The 15,834-nt window shown below is 34.4% G+C and overlaps 1 protein-coding gene across 4 annotated transcripts; it reads left to right on the top strand.

Annotated features, from left to right (window-relative positions):
* Window positions 1-699: 699 nt before the first annotated feature.
* On the top strand, window positions 700-11,523 carry LOC129315037 (mitogen-activated protein kinase homolog D5). 4 transcript variants are annotated; one of them, XM_054958543.1, is made up of 6 exons: window positions 700-1,039; window positions 1,118-1,247; window positions 2,702-2,839; window positions 3,929-4,261; window positions 4,937-5,117; window positions 10,958-11,097. In XM_054958543.1, exons 1-6 carry the CDS (start codon window positions 807-809, stop codon window positions 11,050-11,052), a joined length of 1,110 nt encoding a protein of 369 aa, XP_054814518.1. In that variant the 5' UTR covers window positions 700-806; the 3' UTR covers window positions 11,053-11,097. The 4 variants fall into 4 exon arrangements, with proteins under 4 accessions (XP_054814518.1, XP_054814519.1, XP_054814521.1 ...); XM_054958544.1 differs by lacking the exon at window positions 10,958-11,097 and adding an exon at window positions 10,777-10,889; XM_054958546.1 differs by having other exon boundaries at window positions 701-1,039; window positions 10,871-10,999.
* The last annotated feature ends 4,311 nt before the right edge of the window (window positions 11,524-15,834 follow it).

The following is a 15,834-nucleotide window of genomic DNA, read 5'->3' as shown; positions in this document are numbered from 1 at the left end:
TAATAAGATTTTTTTAGGAAAAATTTATATACTTAAATCTTATATAGATTATTTTTCTAGAGTATATTTCAATTAAATTAAGACATGTATATCTTTTATAAATTATTTGAGGAAAAATAAAATTTTAAATTTCTACACTTTGCTCACATTTTGCTATAAATTCTTGTACTTTTTTTTAGTGATGGCAAAAAAATAAAAAAAAGGGAATACCTATATAGTTACTCTTATATACTTAATATATTTTTATCCAATTAAATTAAATTATGTGAATTTTAATATGTTAATAATATTAATAAAAAGAATTCGTTGTAGATTAAATAATAAGAAAATATAGCTTTAGTCTCTTTACTTTGCTTGTATTTTGTTATAAGTCTCTATACTTTTTTTTTGTATTTTAAGTTTTTATACTTTTATTTTTCGGTGTTTTATATCCATTCAAGTTTCCTATACTTTATTTATTTAAGGATTTAAAATATTAAAAAATAAAAATATAGACACTCAAAATATTAAAAATATAAAATTTTATAATAAAATATGAATAAAATATAAGGATTAAAAAATATGTTTTTAACATTTAGATCAGATAGTTATAACAAGTTTTTGGCCTAAAAATAAAGATAAGGAAACTAAAAAGGAAGGTTGATGTTTGACAGTTTCGTTTTAGCAGGAGTTAGGGAGAAAGTTAGATCTGTTTGACCAAAGGCAGGGAGGCAAAGGACAGATCACAGAACAAACAAATCAAGGATGATAGATTAGGATTTAGGGCTCATTACATTCCACTGTTTGGTGCTGTAGGAAAAAACAAAATGGAAGGAGGAGGTGGCGCTCAGCCTGGTGACACAGTCATGTCGGAGGCAACGCAGCCTGATCCCCGGCAACAGCAGCAGCCAACGGCTGTGGGGATTGAGAATATCCCTGCTACTCTTAGTCATGGTGGCAGGTTCATCCAATACAATATCTTCGGCAATATATTCGAAGTCACAGCTAAATACAAGCCCCCCATCATGCCCATCGGTAAAGGCGCTTACGGTATCGTCTGGTACTCTCCCACCCCTTCTCTATCTTCATTTCCTTTTCTCTTCTTTCCCCACTCCTTTGATTGATAATTTGATTATAGTTCGGCTCTCAATTCCGAGACCAACGAGCATGTAGCCATCAAGAAAATTGCCAATGCATTTGACAACAAAATTGATGCCAAGAGGACCCTCCGCGAAATCAAGCTGCTCCGACACATGGATCATGAAAACGTCAGTGAGTAATAATTGTTTTTGTTTCTTAAAATCCTCCTCTTCTTGCGGTTATGTCGCATTTATTCTTCATTGACATCTCTTCTGGATGAGTAGTTTGAATGATGTTAAAATGATTGTCGATTTGCTCCCGTAGATCCAGATATATCATTTGTCAATGCTTGACCGCTTCAATCAGCCTTTTCTCCTTCAAATATGTTTAACCTTAGCTAAAAAAGCACTTTTGTGTCATGTTGATTGACATATAATTCTGTATTGATGGTGACAATGATGGCCCGGGTATTTGTCACTATCTCCGGATTTATGGAAAAAAATATATATATATGTGGGAAACGTGGATCTTTTGAAACATTTTAGTAACCAACTAGATGTGGGTTCATGCATTTTACACACGGAGGCTTAGGAACGAGTCAGATTATTTACAGTTTATGAGTAGTGCAAGGATTTTTAGCATTAATCGTGTTACAATAACCCTTTCTTTTGGTCGTTTTGAATCTATCATCTTTCCTCTCTGGATAATGTCCCCGGTCAACATTTTTGCACAATAAAGGAGAATATGTGTTCTGGGAATTTTCACTCTTTGGAGGATCTTACTTGTAGAGATTTATTTTATGTTAAATGAATTAGAAACTCTTTTTTCTCTTGATACTAATAGAGCTTCCTGGACCAAGGATAGGAGAGTTTGGAATTTATATGTTTCTGGTGTGTATTGTCTGAAGCCTTCAGATGCTTCATGGGATAAAAATAACTCTTTCATGGCCTCTCCTTGGTGGTTGGGTTACATCTTTTCTTAGGGAGTTACTTTCTAAGATATGCTGAAGGATTGGGCTGCTTCACCTTCACTACATGATTTCTTTCCTTCTTGATTAAATTTCTTCTTTAATTAAACAGAACTTTCATTTCCTTATTTTATCTCCTATTAGGTAATCTAAACTCTAAAGTTCCTGCTAAATTCAGATTTTTATCTGGACAGCAGTACTCATTATTCCCTAGAATCGACTCAAATCATAATAAAAAAATATGGAGACCTAAGAATGCTTCATCTCCTAATATTTTTATGATGTACATGTTATACAGAAGCTGGAGCTTATTTATTTCTAAATTGCCAAGTGTTTTCTCTCTTGTGGAATAAGTTGTTCAGGTCTTTCTTATATGGTTCAAAAGTTTGGCTGGAAAATCTGTCTTTTTATTAACAAAATATTGAAATGAAAATCAATGATGAACATGTTATCTTTTGAATCTTGATGCATTGTTTGGCATCTTTGGTGAGCACTCACACACACATTATTGATTTCAGAGTTGACTTTTGGTTCTTGCGAATACCAACATATAAATCTAACGCATTTCATTTACTGGTGATCCGGTAGCTTCCTGTTTAGTTGTCGTTTTGGTCAAATACTGTTATAGTCATGCATTTGGAACGTTTCTACTTAACTATTGTATTTGTTTTGCAGGTTGTTGCAATCAGGGATATAATACCACCACCACAGAGGGAAGCCTTTAATGATGTTTACATTGCATATGAGCTAATGGACACTGACCTTCACCAAATTATTCGGTCAAATCAAGCATTATCAGAGGAGCATTGTCAGGTGCATATATGGATTTGTTGTCTTTTGAAACTGTGCCTGGTTGCCCATATTTCTATTATTGTCTCACTCCATTTTCATGTTATCATATGCTAATAGAACACACTATATTTGTACAATCTATATAACCAATCCCATCTCGTGGGATAAGACTTGTTGTTATATGCTCTATATTGGGTGTAAAGTCTCCCTTGACAATGGCAAGGGTAGTAATTACTCTACAATTGACACTTAACCGGAAATATAGATTCTGATTGTGTAGGAGAATTTTTGCTGTTCATTTGTTCCTTTCCTTCCCTTCATCCTCTCTTAAGTCCCATTACCAGCTTGCAATACTAGTTTTCTCACATGCCATTGATGCTCTATTAAGATTTGTTGGAAAATGTTAGAAATCCTTGTAAGTAATGTCATTATTTTTAGAATTTAGGCACCTGGTTTCAAAATATTTTTTCTCCCAGAGTTGCCTTCCTTATTTATAAATACCCATGTACTTAGCACCATTCAATGTATGAGAAAACTGCAGACTTTTTTCTCAAGATCCTTGGCATTGGAGGGCTTTCAAAGTTTCAGGGTAAGAATTAGAAGAAGATTTGAACTCAGCTTTGGACTCTGAAGCAACCAAATCAATTCTTCACATTTTGGCACAAGTTATATACTTGCAAGGAAACAATCATGTCATAAAAGTCATTCGGGATTTGGGAGGTTATTTTAGAACTACATGTCTGATGCTCAACAAGTAAAATTTGTCTTTTGATGCAGAATAATGATTGTCTCTATTAGAGCTTAGATGAAAATTCCTATCAATTAGCTTGGCTTTTTACTGACATAGTCAGAGTTATTTGTAGACATAAAATTTGAGTTTCATTGGCTCTACATCTGTTTCTCAGTTAAGTTGGATGCACATTTCAATAAGTGGGAGAATATGTTTTACGGCAGCAATGATTTCAATTTGTTTATCAGTCATGATAGACTTTTTTTTTTTGCTCCAGTTAATTTTGATTCTCCTTTGTGGTCATTATTCACTTTTCCTTTGTAGAATTTATTAACTGATATCCTTGGTACCGGTATAAACTTCTTGTATTTTTGGAGCAGTATTTCCTGTATCAAATCCTACGTGGGCTGAAGTACATTCATTCGGCAAATGTTCTGCATAGGGACCTAAAGCCTAGCAATCTTCTCCTGAATGCCAACTGTGACTTAAAAATTTGTGATTTTGGACTGGCTCGTGTTACCTCTGAAACTGACTTTATGACTGAATATGTTGTTACAAGATGGTATCGTGCACCAGAGCTTTTGTTAAACTCTTCTGATTACACTGCAGCTATTGATGTATGGTCTGTTGGGTGTATATTCATGGAACTGATGGATCGAAAGCCATTGTTTCCTGGCCGAGATCATGTGCATCAGTTACGTCTACTTATGGAGGTAACTCATTTAGCAGTCTCTGGCTATTTTTTACAAAGTTTGAAGAAGTTCAACAATTTCTGACATCCTCCCTCCATACAACGATATAAGGCATCTTTTAGAATCCTACTTAGTTCAAATACAGGCATTAGGTAGTTTGTATAATTTTTTTTCACCTATACCCTTACTTCATTTAATACTCTTTTTGAAAAAATGATGCATTGAAATTTCAGTTGTTATTATTAAGTTATTTATATAGGATATTTAATGAGGGTATAATTGGAAATATATAAAATTTTTAAGAGATTAGGTTTTCACTTAACTTTTTTTGAGAATTGTGTAGTAGTTACCAGTACCCTCTATCATGTTTTAGAGGAAGTATTTGATTTTATGGTTGGAATGACTAGCCTGATTGGTGTGGAACCACCACATTACTAAGGTCCATTGCAATTCTATCGCAGTGTCATTCTGGATGATATTCATGCTTTGATTAGATATTTTTGTTCAATCTTCATTACAATCAAACCCTTCAGCCAAATGTTTAGCGTTCATGCAAAAATCAGGATTTTCTTTTCTTTTTTTTTTTAATAATTTCTAATAAAGTATTCTACCTTATGATCTATAAAGTTTTCCTTTTGAAACAGTTTCTAATGAAATCAATGTATCAGTATAACTGACCTACACCTTATCTTGCAGCTGATTGGCACCCCATCAGAAGCTGATTTGGGCTTTCTGAATGAAAATGCTAAGAGATACATTAGGCAACTACCACTTTACCATCGCCAGTCTTTCCAAGAAAAGTTTCCACATGTCCATCCTGCAGCTATTGATCTTGTTGAAAAAATGTTAACATTTGATCCTAGACAAAGGATTACTGGTGAGTTTCATTGCTTGCAGTCTGGCTACGGTAATTAGAGATGTACTACTTGTTTCTGTTCCTCTGACAACGCCATTAGTGTTTTTTTTTTTAATGCCTTTTTTTGGTGATTTGATGAAAGCTGCATAGCATTCTTGGAAATGAGAATGTGTAATTAATGTGGTACAATGTTCACTATAAAATCGAAAAAAAAGATTGAATTCAAAGAAGAAATTAGAATATAAGGCTGTGGTGCAGCACATTAAATATTGTTAACAAGTGGTGCAGCACTGATCTTTGCCTATCACTAACAACTACTTGGATGTACAAAAATATCTTTTTAAGATATCAATGGGTACTCACTTAATTGGGAGGGGGAACCCTCATCTAAAAAGCTAGATATTAAGATGGGAGAACCAAGCCCATTTAAATACTTTGTAGAGCTTCTTATACTACTCAATGAAGGACTTGGGCATCCCATACTACCATAATTTTCATCAATTGGCCCCTCTTGGAAAGTGGATGTCCTAATGGGTACTTTCTACTACACTTCACTCAACTTCTTAGCCGATAAGATCCCTTAGTAGACAAGTCCTATTTGAAATTGTTGTCCACTAGCTCTAATACCAATTAATAGATACTCAAGTCAGATGAGAAACTTTACCTTGAAAGCTAACTATTGAGATGAGAGAACCAACCTCATTAGATACCTTATAGAGCATCCCATGCCGTGCAATATAACACTTAGGCATCTTATGTTACTTTAGTCTCCATCATATAGATCCTATGGATACTCATAAAGTTTACTCACTTAAATTTGGTAATGGGGAGTGATACATGTCTCAAGTAGAGTAGATACACTTGTAATCAACTATGTCTAAAATAACTACCTAAGACTGTGTTATAGTTCAAGGATTTTATAAACATATCAATTTACAACTATGATTCATTGAATCACTTTCTGTTTAGAGTAATTATAGTATAAAAGCTACTTTTTGGCCACATGGCATCCAAAATGCGATTTTAGGACAAGTATGGAGAAGTTGAATAACATCTCGACAACACCACCATCATCATTAAACAAACCCGGCAAGAATGAAACAAACACTTCGAAGATGGGGAATGTATGTGTAGACAATAATGAGATTGAAGGCATTCATGATTAATGTAGCAACAAAGCTAAGCCACCTCACGTTGAATGGGAACAAGGATTTCCATTAGGGCAACATTGAATAATAATTGTGATCTTGCTGAGTAACTGAGCATTAGCAGCCAACACCACCATACTCATTGCCCACACAACGTACTTGGGTTGAATTCCCAAAATTCAATGAACTGGAAAGGGAGATATTTGTTCCTTGGGGATTATTGATGCCACTTGATTTAGGATGCCCAATGATAAGATCAAGTGATATATCTTCCCAAATTTGTTTAGGTGTAGGCACTAGCTAAAGCAACCCTATTAGTGCAAAAGTGAGATATTTGTTCCTCTGACAAGTGATGTAGTTCTATACTCCCAAGGCTTAATCTTTTAAGGGTTTTAAGTTATCCACCATGACCCCCCAGCAAAGATGTGTGAACTTCAACTAGAAGTTTGCAGCGTAGATCTTCGATGGCTGGAATAACAAGGCATTTTTTATAGAATAGCCTATTGTTGGGGAGAGAATAATGTGGCACTGCCTTAGACTTGCTACAGTTGCTTGATAATGAGCTTTATATGTCTTGTAACTTGTTGAAATCAGTGCTTATAAGCATGGCCAAATGGCATTGTCAATCCAACCAACATGACCAAAAATTCATAATTGGCACTAGTGAGTATGAAATGCTGGCTTGTGTATGTCTTTTGTAAGCACTCAAATTTGGTGATATCCCTAGCCAAGGTCAAATCTTGGAGAAATTCACAGCACCATACAGCTTATGAATTAACCTATCAATGTTTGATATCAGAAATTTATCTGATAGTCTGATACTGTAAATCTGTTATCTAATCGAGGCCTCTGTAGATGATACACAACCAGCAAGTGTTTTCCTTCACTAGCAAGACAAGACTAGCAAATGGGCTTGGACAATGTCGTATGAAACCTTTTGAAGTAGAGCAGCAACATAAGATTCTATTTCGTCTTTTCAAGCATGTGCATACCTGTACGGCCGAATGTTGAGTGGAGATGAGTTGGGAAGAAGAGGTGTTGCATGTGAATGGTCATGTAAAGGATGCAAGATATCTAGTTCAGCAAAAACAAAATAGCCTGAGTATTTCTTCTGTGATCCTCTGGGCAAAACCTAGCATGTCCTCAGGATGATCCTACTTAGTCAAGCACTGAAGACTTGCTTCCATTTTCTTACTCAACTTGACTCCCTGTAATTTGTAACTTCTCCCATTTACCCAGTGAATCTTGAACTATCCCAATTAGCTTATGCTGTATTAAGCAAAGTTGTCCCCTTGATACCTAACACTGCTTCTACAACCCCGGTAAAAAAATCTTAGAAGTCTTTGGTTATGGAGAGAGCCTAGACCTGAACGGTACAATGGATTACATTTTTGTTGCTAATTTGTTCGTTGCAAGGTGGGTTGGAAAGTAAACTCAGCTCTATCACCAAGTGATCAGCAATGAAGTTATGGTTGGAATGAATATCCACCAAGATAAGTAGCTGACAATTGAGCAATGTGCCATATAGCTTCATGGCAGTGTTTAAAGTATTTCCAAGAATATTTTAGACGGAAATCTTGGCTTGGGATACCTTAGTTTTAGACTTTAGTTCCATAATAGGTGGTTCTATGTGGAGAGTATCCTCTTGGTATTCTCCATAATTGTAAGAATGTTCACTGCACTTGAAACGTAACCTTTAATCTTTGCAAGCCTGTTTCTCTACATCATGAGCTTGACTGGGTCTTCAGTGTTGATCTAAGCTATCTTGAGTTTGACAAACTCTAGGTCATTGAAGTTTCAACCTCACGTGCATTTTCAGTGGCAGATTTATCAGTTCAACTTGGGCCCAAAACAGTGTTTGGCTCCCTTTGGCAAGTTGAGCTTCGTTATGCTAAACTAGCTGGTTTGTAGATTTTGCTAGGCTTTTGTATACGAAAGTCAGCCTTCAACTCATCCTTCAAAGTTCAAACCATAAAGAAAAAATGCCAAGAAGACAGTGCTTTGGCCAATGTTAAACCTGTGCATATCTCTTGGCAAACGTTTGTCTGTACCCTTACTAAGTAACTTTTTGCCTTAAACACGTAAATCCTCGTTACAATTTTGAAACTAGCAGGCCTATAGTGTTCTTGAAGTACCTTCACCTATTCAATTAGCATTAACCTAAGCAAATAGGTCAAGGGTAGCATTTCCTTCCAAGTACATGGCCATCCTCAATCTCGACTTTAAGAATTTCAGGTGTTTAGTAGTACCTAAAGTACTTTTCTTCCTTCAAAATCCATCCACAGGGATCTCCGCCTTCACATTTGGGAAGATCCATGTTCATATGGTCTCATTTTGATAGAGTTTTAGGGCCCGTTAGACTATCTGGTTTATCATCCTCTTGAGAACCATGTATGACATCTCTACCTTTGTCCAGCCTAGAATGAGAAGAGCCTTAAGGTCAGCAAACTCTGTCAAAGAGTTAAGTTTGGCTGCAAGTGGTTAATTTGTTTGGAGAAGGTTTTTTGTAGATGGTGATGGATTCTGGGAGGATGGTGGGTTTATAGCAGTGTTATCAGAACCGAACCGGACTGGCCGGTCTAACCGGTTCAAACGGGAGCCGGTCCCAAGTCCGGTCCGGTCATCACAAAAAACCACAAATTTCAAGAACTGGTCAAGAACCAGCATAACCAGCCACAAACCGGTAAAACCGGCCAAAACCAGGCTAGAACCGGTTGAACCGGCTATATTATTTTTTAATTTTTTATTTTTAATTCATATTTTAAAATTATAATTTATACATATTTATACCTAATAAGCATTATGAAATAAAAAAGTGTATGAAATATATGTAGATTATGTATATGTGTATATATTTTAAAGTTATAAATTATGAATTATGAAACACTTGTACATGTTTTGGATGAAAATAATGTAATATTGATGGATGCTATATTTTTTATTGTATATTATTTTGTTTGAAATTTAAACATTCATTTTTGTTACTATATATGATTATTTCTTTCTATTTTAAATATATAATATTTAAAATATATCAATTTATTTATGACTGGTTGGACCACGGTTCAAATCACGGTCCGACCATTGAACCGTGAACCAGTACCTTGATCGGTTCAAGGGCCGTTCCGGTTTTCATAACATTGTTTTATAGGTTCTGACAGTGCAGTGGAGGAACTTGCGGTTGCTATGTCTGGATCAGGGCTTTGATACCAAAATTCATTGGGGACCAAACGTGGGAACCAGGGTTCTTTAGTTAGGAACTGTTAGTGATAGAGCTTAAGGTGAGGGTAGAAATCTTTTTAAGAGTAATTAGAGTCCGAATCTGGAACTCGCCAAACTCATAAAGCCACTGAGTATCACTGCAAGTACAAAACAAACTTTCAAGTTAGACACTGAATTACATTATACAACCAGCGAACTGCAAGAGACGCATAACTATCTTATAGATAACATTTGCTATATAACTTCCTCAGATGTGACGTAATGTGACAAAGACGTGCAAGAACTGACGCAAACTGCAATACAATTACCAGAACATGATTAAAGAAAACAGAGTTTAACAACTTCCTTCTACCCTGCTCTTTGTCCAGCCAGTAGCTACCCTGGCACACAAGTACCTCATTTCAATATGTTTTCTAGGGCCGATGTTCTCTTGCTTTATGTGTAAGTATTAGTTATTTAAAATCACACCATCCAATATATAAAATAAACAATACTTCACATTGAAAATGCCCAAGGACATCCACTTTTCACGCAATCCAAGCACTTTAAGTTTACTAATATCTGAGTGTCTAAATCTTTTCCCAATCTTACCTGTAAGGCTGTAACATCGTATATATTATCTAATTAACAAAGTGAAGTATCTTAGCTTCCAACCTCTGAAACTGCAGCCTGATCCTTTTTGAAAATCATGTCTTTTGCTTGCCAATTGACACAGCATTGCACTGACGTCTACCTAATATCACTGCTTATCTCTGATAAGTGGACTCAACGTTAGGGTGATAATTTCTTTGAGAAAACCGCTTTAACAACATTTTCGTGTTTTAGTATTGGATTGCTTGATTATTTTAGTTCTTACTAGTCCATATTCTTGTCAACATTAGGATGATAATTTCTTTGAGATAATAACTATAGCAATATTTTGGTGTTTTATTATTGGATTGCATGATTATTTTAATCCTGTTTTAATCCTTATTCTAATCATTGAATGCATTAAGATCTCTGATCTTTTTCTTGCCAAATGAAACTGTTATCTCAAAATTCCCCTTTAGATACAGGGTAATCATCTAATCTCTGAATCTTCTTGGTGATTAGATTCAATTTGGAGTCACTTTCTTTCATCCACAAGATGGATTTTTTCTATTTGTCCTTGTTCATTTTTACAATTGTTACTGCATGCTGTATATTCTTGTTAAGATAAACTTTAGAGTATCCTGGTAGTTTAGTACCGCTTATTTAAATTTTTCTTTAGTCACCACATATGATTCTACTTTCATTAAGAGACATCGTAAATAAACTTTGTTGATTCTTAGGTGCAACTCAGATGTATATTTACAGTCATCCAGAAATTTCCAAAATTTTCCAGTTAGCCCCTGTACACTTGAAATTTATGCTGTATTAACGCAGAATGTCAGGAATTCTGGATTGACTTGCCAATATAAAATGTTCAACCCATACTGTTGTCATTGACTTGAATAAGGGGTAGCTCTGCAGTTTCAGTACAAGCATATTCTTCATGGTGGTCTCTCATGGTCTTACCCTTGACACATGCACTGAGAGCTAACGCTGAGATGCAGGTGTTGCCCTAAGGGTTAACAAGTTGTTCTAATTTTTGGGTTTGCAGTTGAAGATGCACTGGCACATCCCTACTTGACATCTTTGCACGACATCAGTGATGAACCTGTGTGCATGACTCCCTTTAGCTTCGACTTTGAGCAACATGCTCTGACCGAGGAACAGATGAAGGAGTTGATATATCGAGAGGCACTTGCATTTAACCCCGAGTATCAGCATCACTGAAAGTAATGTTGCCATTGGGTTTGGACATTGGATACTGTGATGTTTGTGTCCATAGATTCCGTGATTTATTTGTGTGTGTGTGTATATATGTTTTTCAATCATCTGATGCCCGATGGCCTTGGAGTTGAATTATTTCGATCACAGGCGGATTTGGGAGACAGATTGGAACTGTCATAAGGCGTTCTATCTGCTTATTTGCTTCATATTGTTGTCCAATTCACATTGGTTTGAGCCTTCTTATTTTGCTTCTTCACTTCTAACTTGTGTGTACTCATTGCCCCGAAAATTTTCTTTTAAGCATAACCGTGCTAAACTTGAATCATTGATGACTTGTACTAAGTTTTTTTTTTTTTCCTTCTGTTGCGTTTTACTCAGCTGGCTATCTGTGTTATTGATGTTTCCATGCAAAAGTTTATTTAATCGCCAGATTCGCCACATCACCGAGGTTTTCACTTCGATTAACTGTTTTATCCTCCCAAGGCCAGTGGGAGCTAATATTTATCAGAAATGCGGGCTTATCCAATTCTAGAACATTAACTCTCAAGGCCCCACCTGGTACAATGAATAGTGACACTTGCAATCCACAAACAGGGTTTGAAGTTCGAATTAAAAATAATAACCCAGGCAACGAAAAAAACCTGGAGATAGCTTGGAGCCGTGCAATTTAAACAGTCTTCAAAATGACCAAGGGCCTATCTAGTTGCAAGAGGCTGCCTTTGGATGTCTGCAGTAGAAAGGGAGAGGGAATAGGAATGTCAAATTGGTCTGGGATGGCACGCATCAATGCGCTCTTAAAAAAAAAAAAAAGAAATAGAAAATGCCCATCATTGTTCTTTTTTTAGAATTTTCTTTCCATCTTTTTTTGTTGAAAGGGAATTTCATTAGCTCAACTATGCAAAACAAGGTCCCAAAAAACTGTACAGACTCCATCAAAGTATGTTAACCCTATTATCATTGTTCACTCCCTCCATCTATCTATTCAACTATTTACAATGCTACCGGGGATCTCTCGCTGATGCAGATATATTATTCCTTTGTTTGGGCTGCCTTTGTGAGGGATTAAGTTCCGATGTCTTTTTCTTGGGAAAAAAAAAAATTAGGGATATCAATTATCATGGTCGGTTAATATATTAAACAATAGGGTTAAAGTATATTTTTTTTCTCTTGTACTTTCCTTCAATGAATGTTGGGCATTTTATATTAATAAGTGGGATTTTTTTTCTTCTAAACCATTAATAGATTTTTGCTCTTTTGAAAAATGATTTAAGGGAAAAATGATTCATTTACTTGTACATGATATCCAACACTCCTTTAAAAAAAAAAAGTAATTTTAGAATGTCCAATGCTTCTAAATTAAATTTTGGGACAAACTAACACCTAATGATATTTTAATAGAAAAACAATAAAATTAATATATCACTAATGGAGGAGGATTTTTGCTCCTTTAAAAAATAGTTTAGAGAAAGAATGTCACACTTATTAGTATAAAGTGTTTAGCACTCATCGAAAGAAAGTACAAAAGTAAAATGTACTTTAACCTTTAAATGAAAATGATATCCATTATTCATTATTATATATATAATCGTCCATTTTATCATACAACAAAACTTATTTCTCTAAATAAGGTTGGCTACCCGTTGATATTATCATGTTTTATTAACAATCACATCAATCTTGGATTTTGAGCCTCTCATCATCATTTATCTCCTTTTCTTTTCTTCATCTCATCCTTACCTTTGGATTAAAAATTCAAGTGTTGAGATTTAATAAAATTCATTAATTTATTTTAATTATAGTCCATGGTTTTTTATAGTTTTGAAATGCACAAATCATATTTTAGCAGTTTAGATCTATTTGTTTATTTGTTTTTTTTTATTATAATAGTTTTATCAAACATTAAATCTTAATCATTCAGTTTGCAAATCAAGGGTGAGGATGGGATGAGGAGAAGGAAAGGAGGGAAATGAAAATGAAATGATTTAGACCCTCAAGTCTCCGGGGATATTGTGAAATTGCATGGGACCACTCTATGGCCTAGCCTCCTTCAAATTGTGTGCGACATTTTAAAATGCATGAGACTTGCTATAAATTAGTCTTTTGAAGCCTATGTGAGTATTTCTCATTCTCCTCTTAATAATTTATAAAATTATTAATTATTCTTAATATTCTAAATTATAAGATACCTTTAAGGGGGATTTGACATTTTAAAATATAAAATACTTTAAAAATATTAAGGTTTCATCAAATATGTTTATTTTAATATTACCTCTTTTCTCTATATTTAATTTACATCCATCACCTTTTTAATATATTAAATTAAAGATATTTTTGGAATTTTAAATTTAAAAAAACTAAAATTATTAAGTATATTTAATAAGATGTATTGGTATATGAAATTTTATCTAAAAGCATATTATAATTTAATATTAAAGAAGATTAATTATTAAAATAAAAATATCCTTAGAACTTTTTTTTCAAAAGTGCTTAATACTCCATATTTTATTTTAACAATTTTGTCTTGAAACTAGAGAGAGAGAGAGAGAGAGAATTTTGCATTGAGTTTAATGTCATCTTCTGCTGACTGTTACACTTTATATGTCACTTGGCATTTAAAAAAAAATCCATACCTCTTCTCTGTGTCAGCCCTGTTCCCATCATCTCTTTCCAACACCCCTCATCACAACTATCACTTAGTCCCTCTCTTCCTATCTCTATCTCACTCCTTCTCTTTGCCTCTGTGGCTTTATTGCTTTTTGCTTTTGCTTTTATTCAACTTTAGTCAAATCAAATAATGGCTAAAGAAACCACCTTTTTATGGTATTCCACTTTATTTTAACATTTTAATTGAACATTGCACTGCTTGTTGAAATGGCTGACTGAGGGAATTGTACGTGAGTGTTTGGATAACATTTTAACATAGGTTGAAATGGTCCAAAGCTAGGTTAGGATGTTAAAGGCTTAATTAATCATATTTGGATAAGAAATAAAATTCAACCACATTTAATGTCTAAACAAGCATTTTAAACAAAGTTGGATAACCAAGCTTTTCCATTAGTGGTTTCAGGTAAATGAATGTTGGGTGCATTTAATGCTTTTTAAAATTCTATCTCTCTTCATTTTCTTCTATCTACTCGAGCTAATGAGTCATAAGCCCTTCATTGCCATTGTCCCCATGTATGGTTGCTCATCCGTTACTCACCCTTTACTCTCTTAAGTTCACCAAATCTAACAAGAGATCACAATCACTACCATCGAGTGTAATTTCTGATAGCAAGTTGTAAAATCTTTTTACTTAATCACAATTAACTACAAAATCCAAGGTAATCCTTAGATTAAACCAATTATGATTGCCAAGTTTGTAAATTTATAAAAATAGGATCTCAATTTTTCATAGGTTGTATTACTTAAATATCATTTAACAAACCTTTATTAAAATAAAATAATGATTTAAAAGCATGAGATACCTTATGGGAATGAAAAGACTCAAAATCAATTGAAAAATATCAAAGAATGAAAAACAAGGCAATGTGCTGCAGCATGTGCACATACACCATAGCTATCTCTCTCTGTGCCATGCACCGTGACGTGTTGCACGTATCAGACAGCAATTTTGTTTTCATTTGATAGAAACCTAAGGCAAATTCTAACATGCCTCATTTCTCCATTCGACATCTGAATGAGGTGATTCAGGTGTTTGCGAAAAGCTATTTTTATAAACTAGCTAAGGGAATGAGTTTTACCTTCAAATTATGTCACACAAAAAACATGGATAACCAAACACATTTTCACAACTTTTTACAACTCAATGGTGCCCAAAACCCTTCAGATGTGTCAAAGGCAATTTCTATCACCTAGAACACACTCAAAAGACTTAGGCTTACTTGTATAACACACCACATGCACATAAACTCAATAATATCACATTTTTACTCCTCCAACACTAAAAATAGAAGGAGGAGGTTTTAGCATCGCATTTTTCAATCAATATTCATAATTGTGATCAAATCAACATTCTTATTGTAATATTTTAAATTTTAATCCAAGAAAACTAATTACTAATTAGGGGTAAATTAGTAATTAGTGGATTGATTATGGTTTTGGATTGGGGGTTAATGTATGATGCTGATTGATTAATATGGCTACAAGATTGGATGGTAAAACTAAAATTTGGGACTTAACTTACGAGCACTAGTGAGATTTGAATCATGATACCATGCGCCATAGTGCATGACATAAATTTTAATAAAGATGACATTCTTAACTCATGAAATCGAAAGAGAAATGAAGAAAAATGTGTGGGAGAGAAGAGAAAGAAGGTTGCTCTACTAGGGCATCATTTATCAGGAGTTTAAGAGCTTGCTTCAGCCATTGACTTATCAGGTAAGTTTTGTACCACCTTGTATTACACTTCTACCTCAATTTCTTTGAGTGTGGTTAGTAGAGAAATTGAATCAAGAAGCTTTAAGGAGTTAAAATTTAAGGAAAATATTTTAAAAAGGGTCTCAAATGAAAAACTAAGGTTTTATGATTGGTCAGAAGTTTAATGGTTAAACTTTAAGGATAAAGGCTTA

This window comes from Prosopis cineraria, unplaced genomic scaffold, assembly GCF_029017545.1.
Source record: "Prosopis cineraria cultivar Desert tree isolate PC_DT_omini unplaced genomic scaffold, ASM2901754v1 PC7, whole genome shotgun sequence".
Lineage (NCBI taxonomy): Eukaryota > Viridiplantae > Streptophyta > Magnoliopsida > Fabales > Fabaceae > Prosopis > Prosopis cineraria.
The sequence above is the reverse complement of the archived record's forward strand: the minus strand, read 5'-3'. Positions and strand labels throughout refer to the sequence as shown.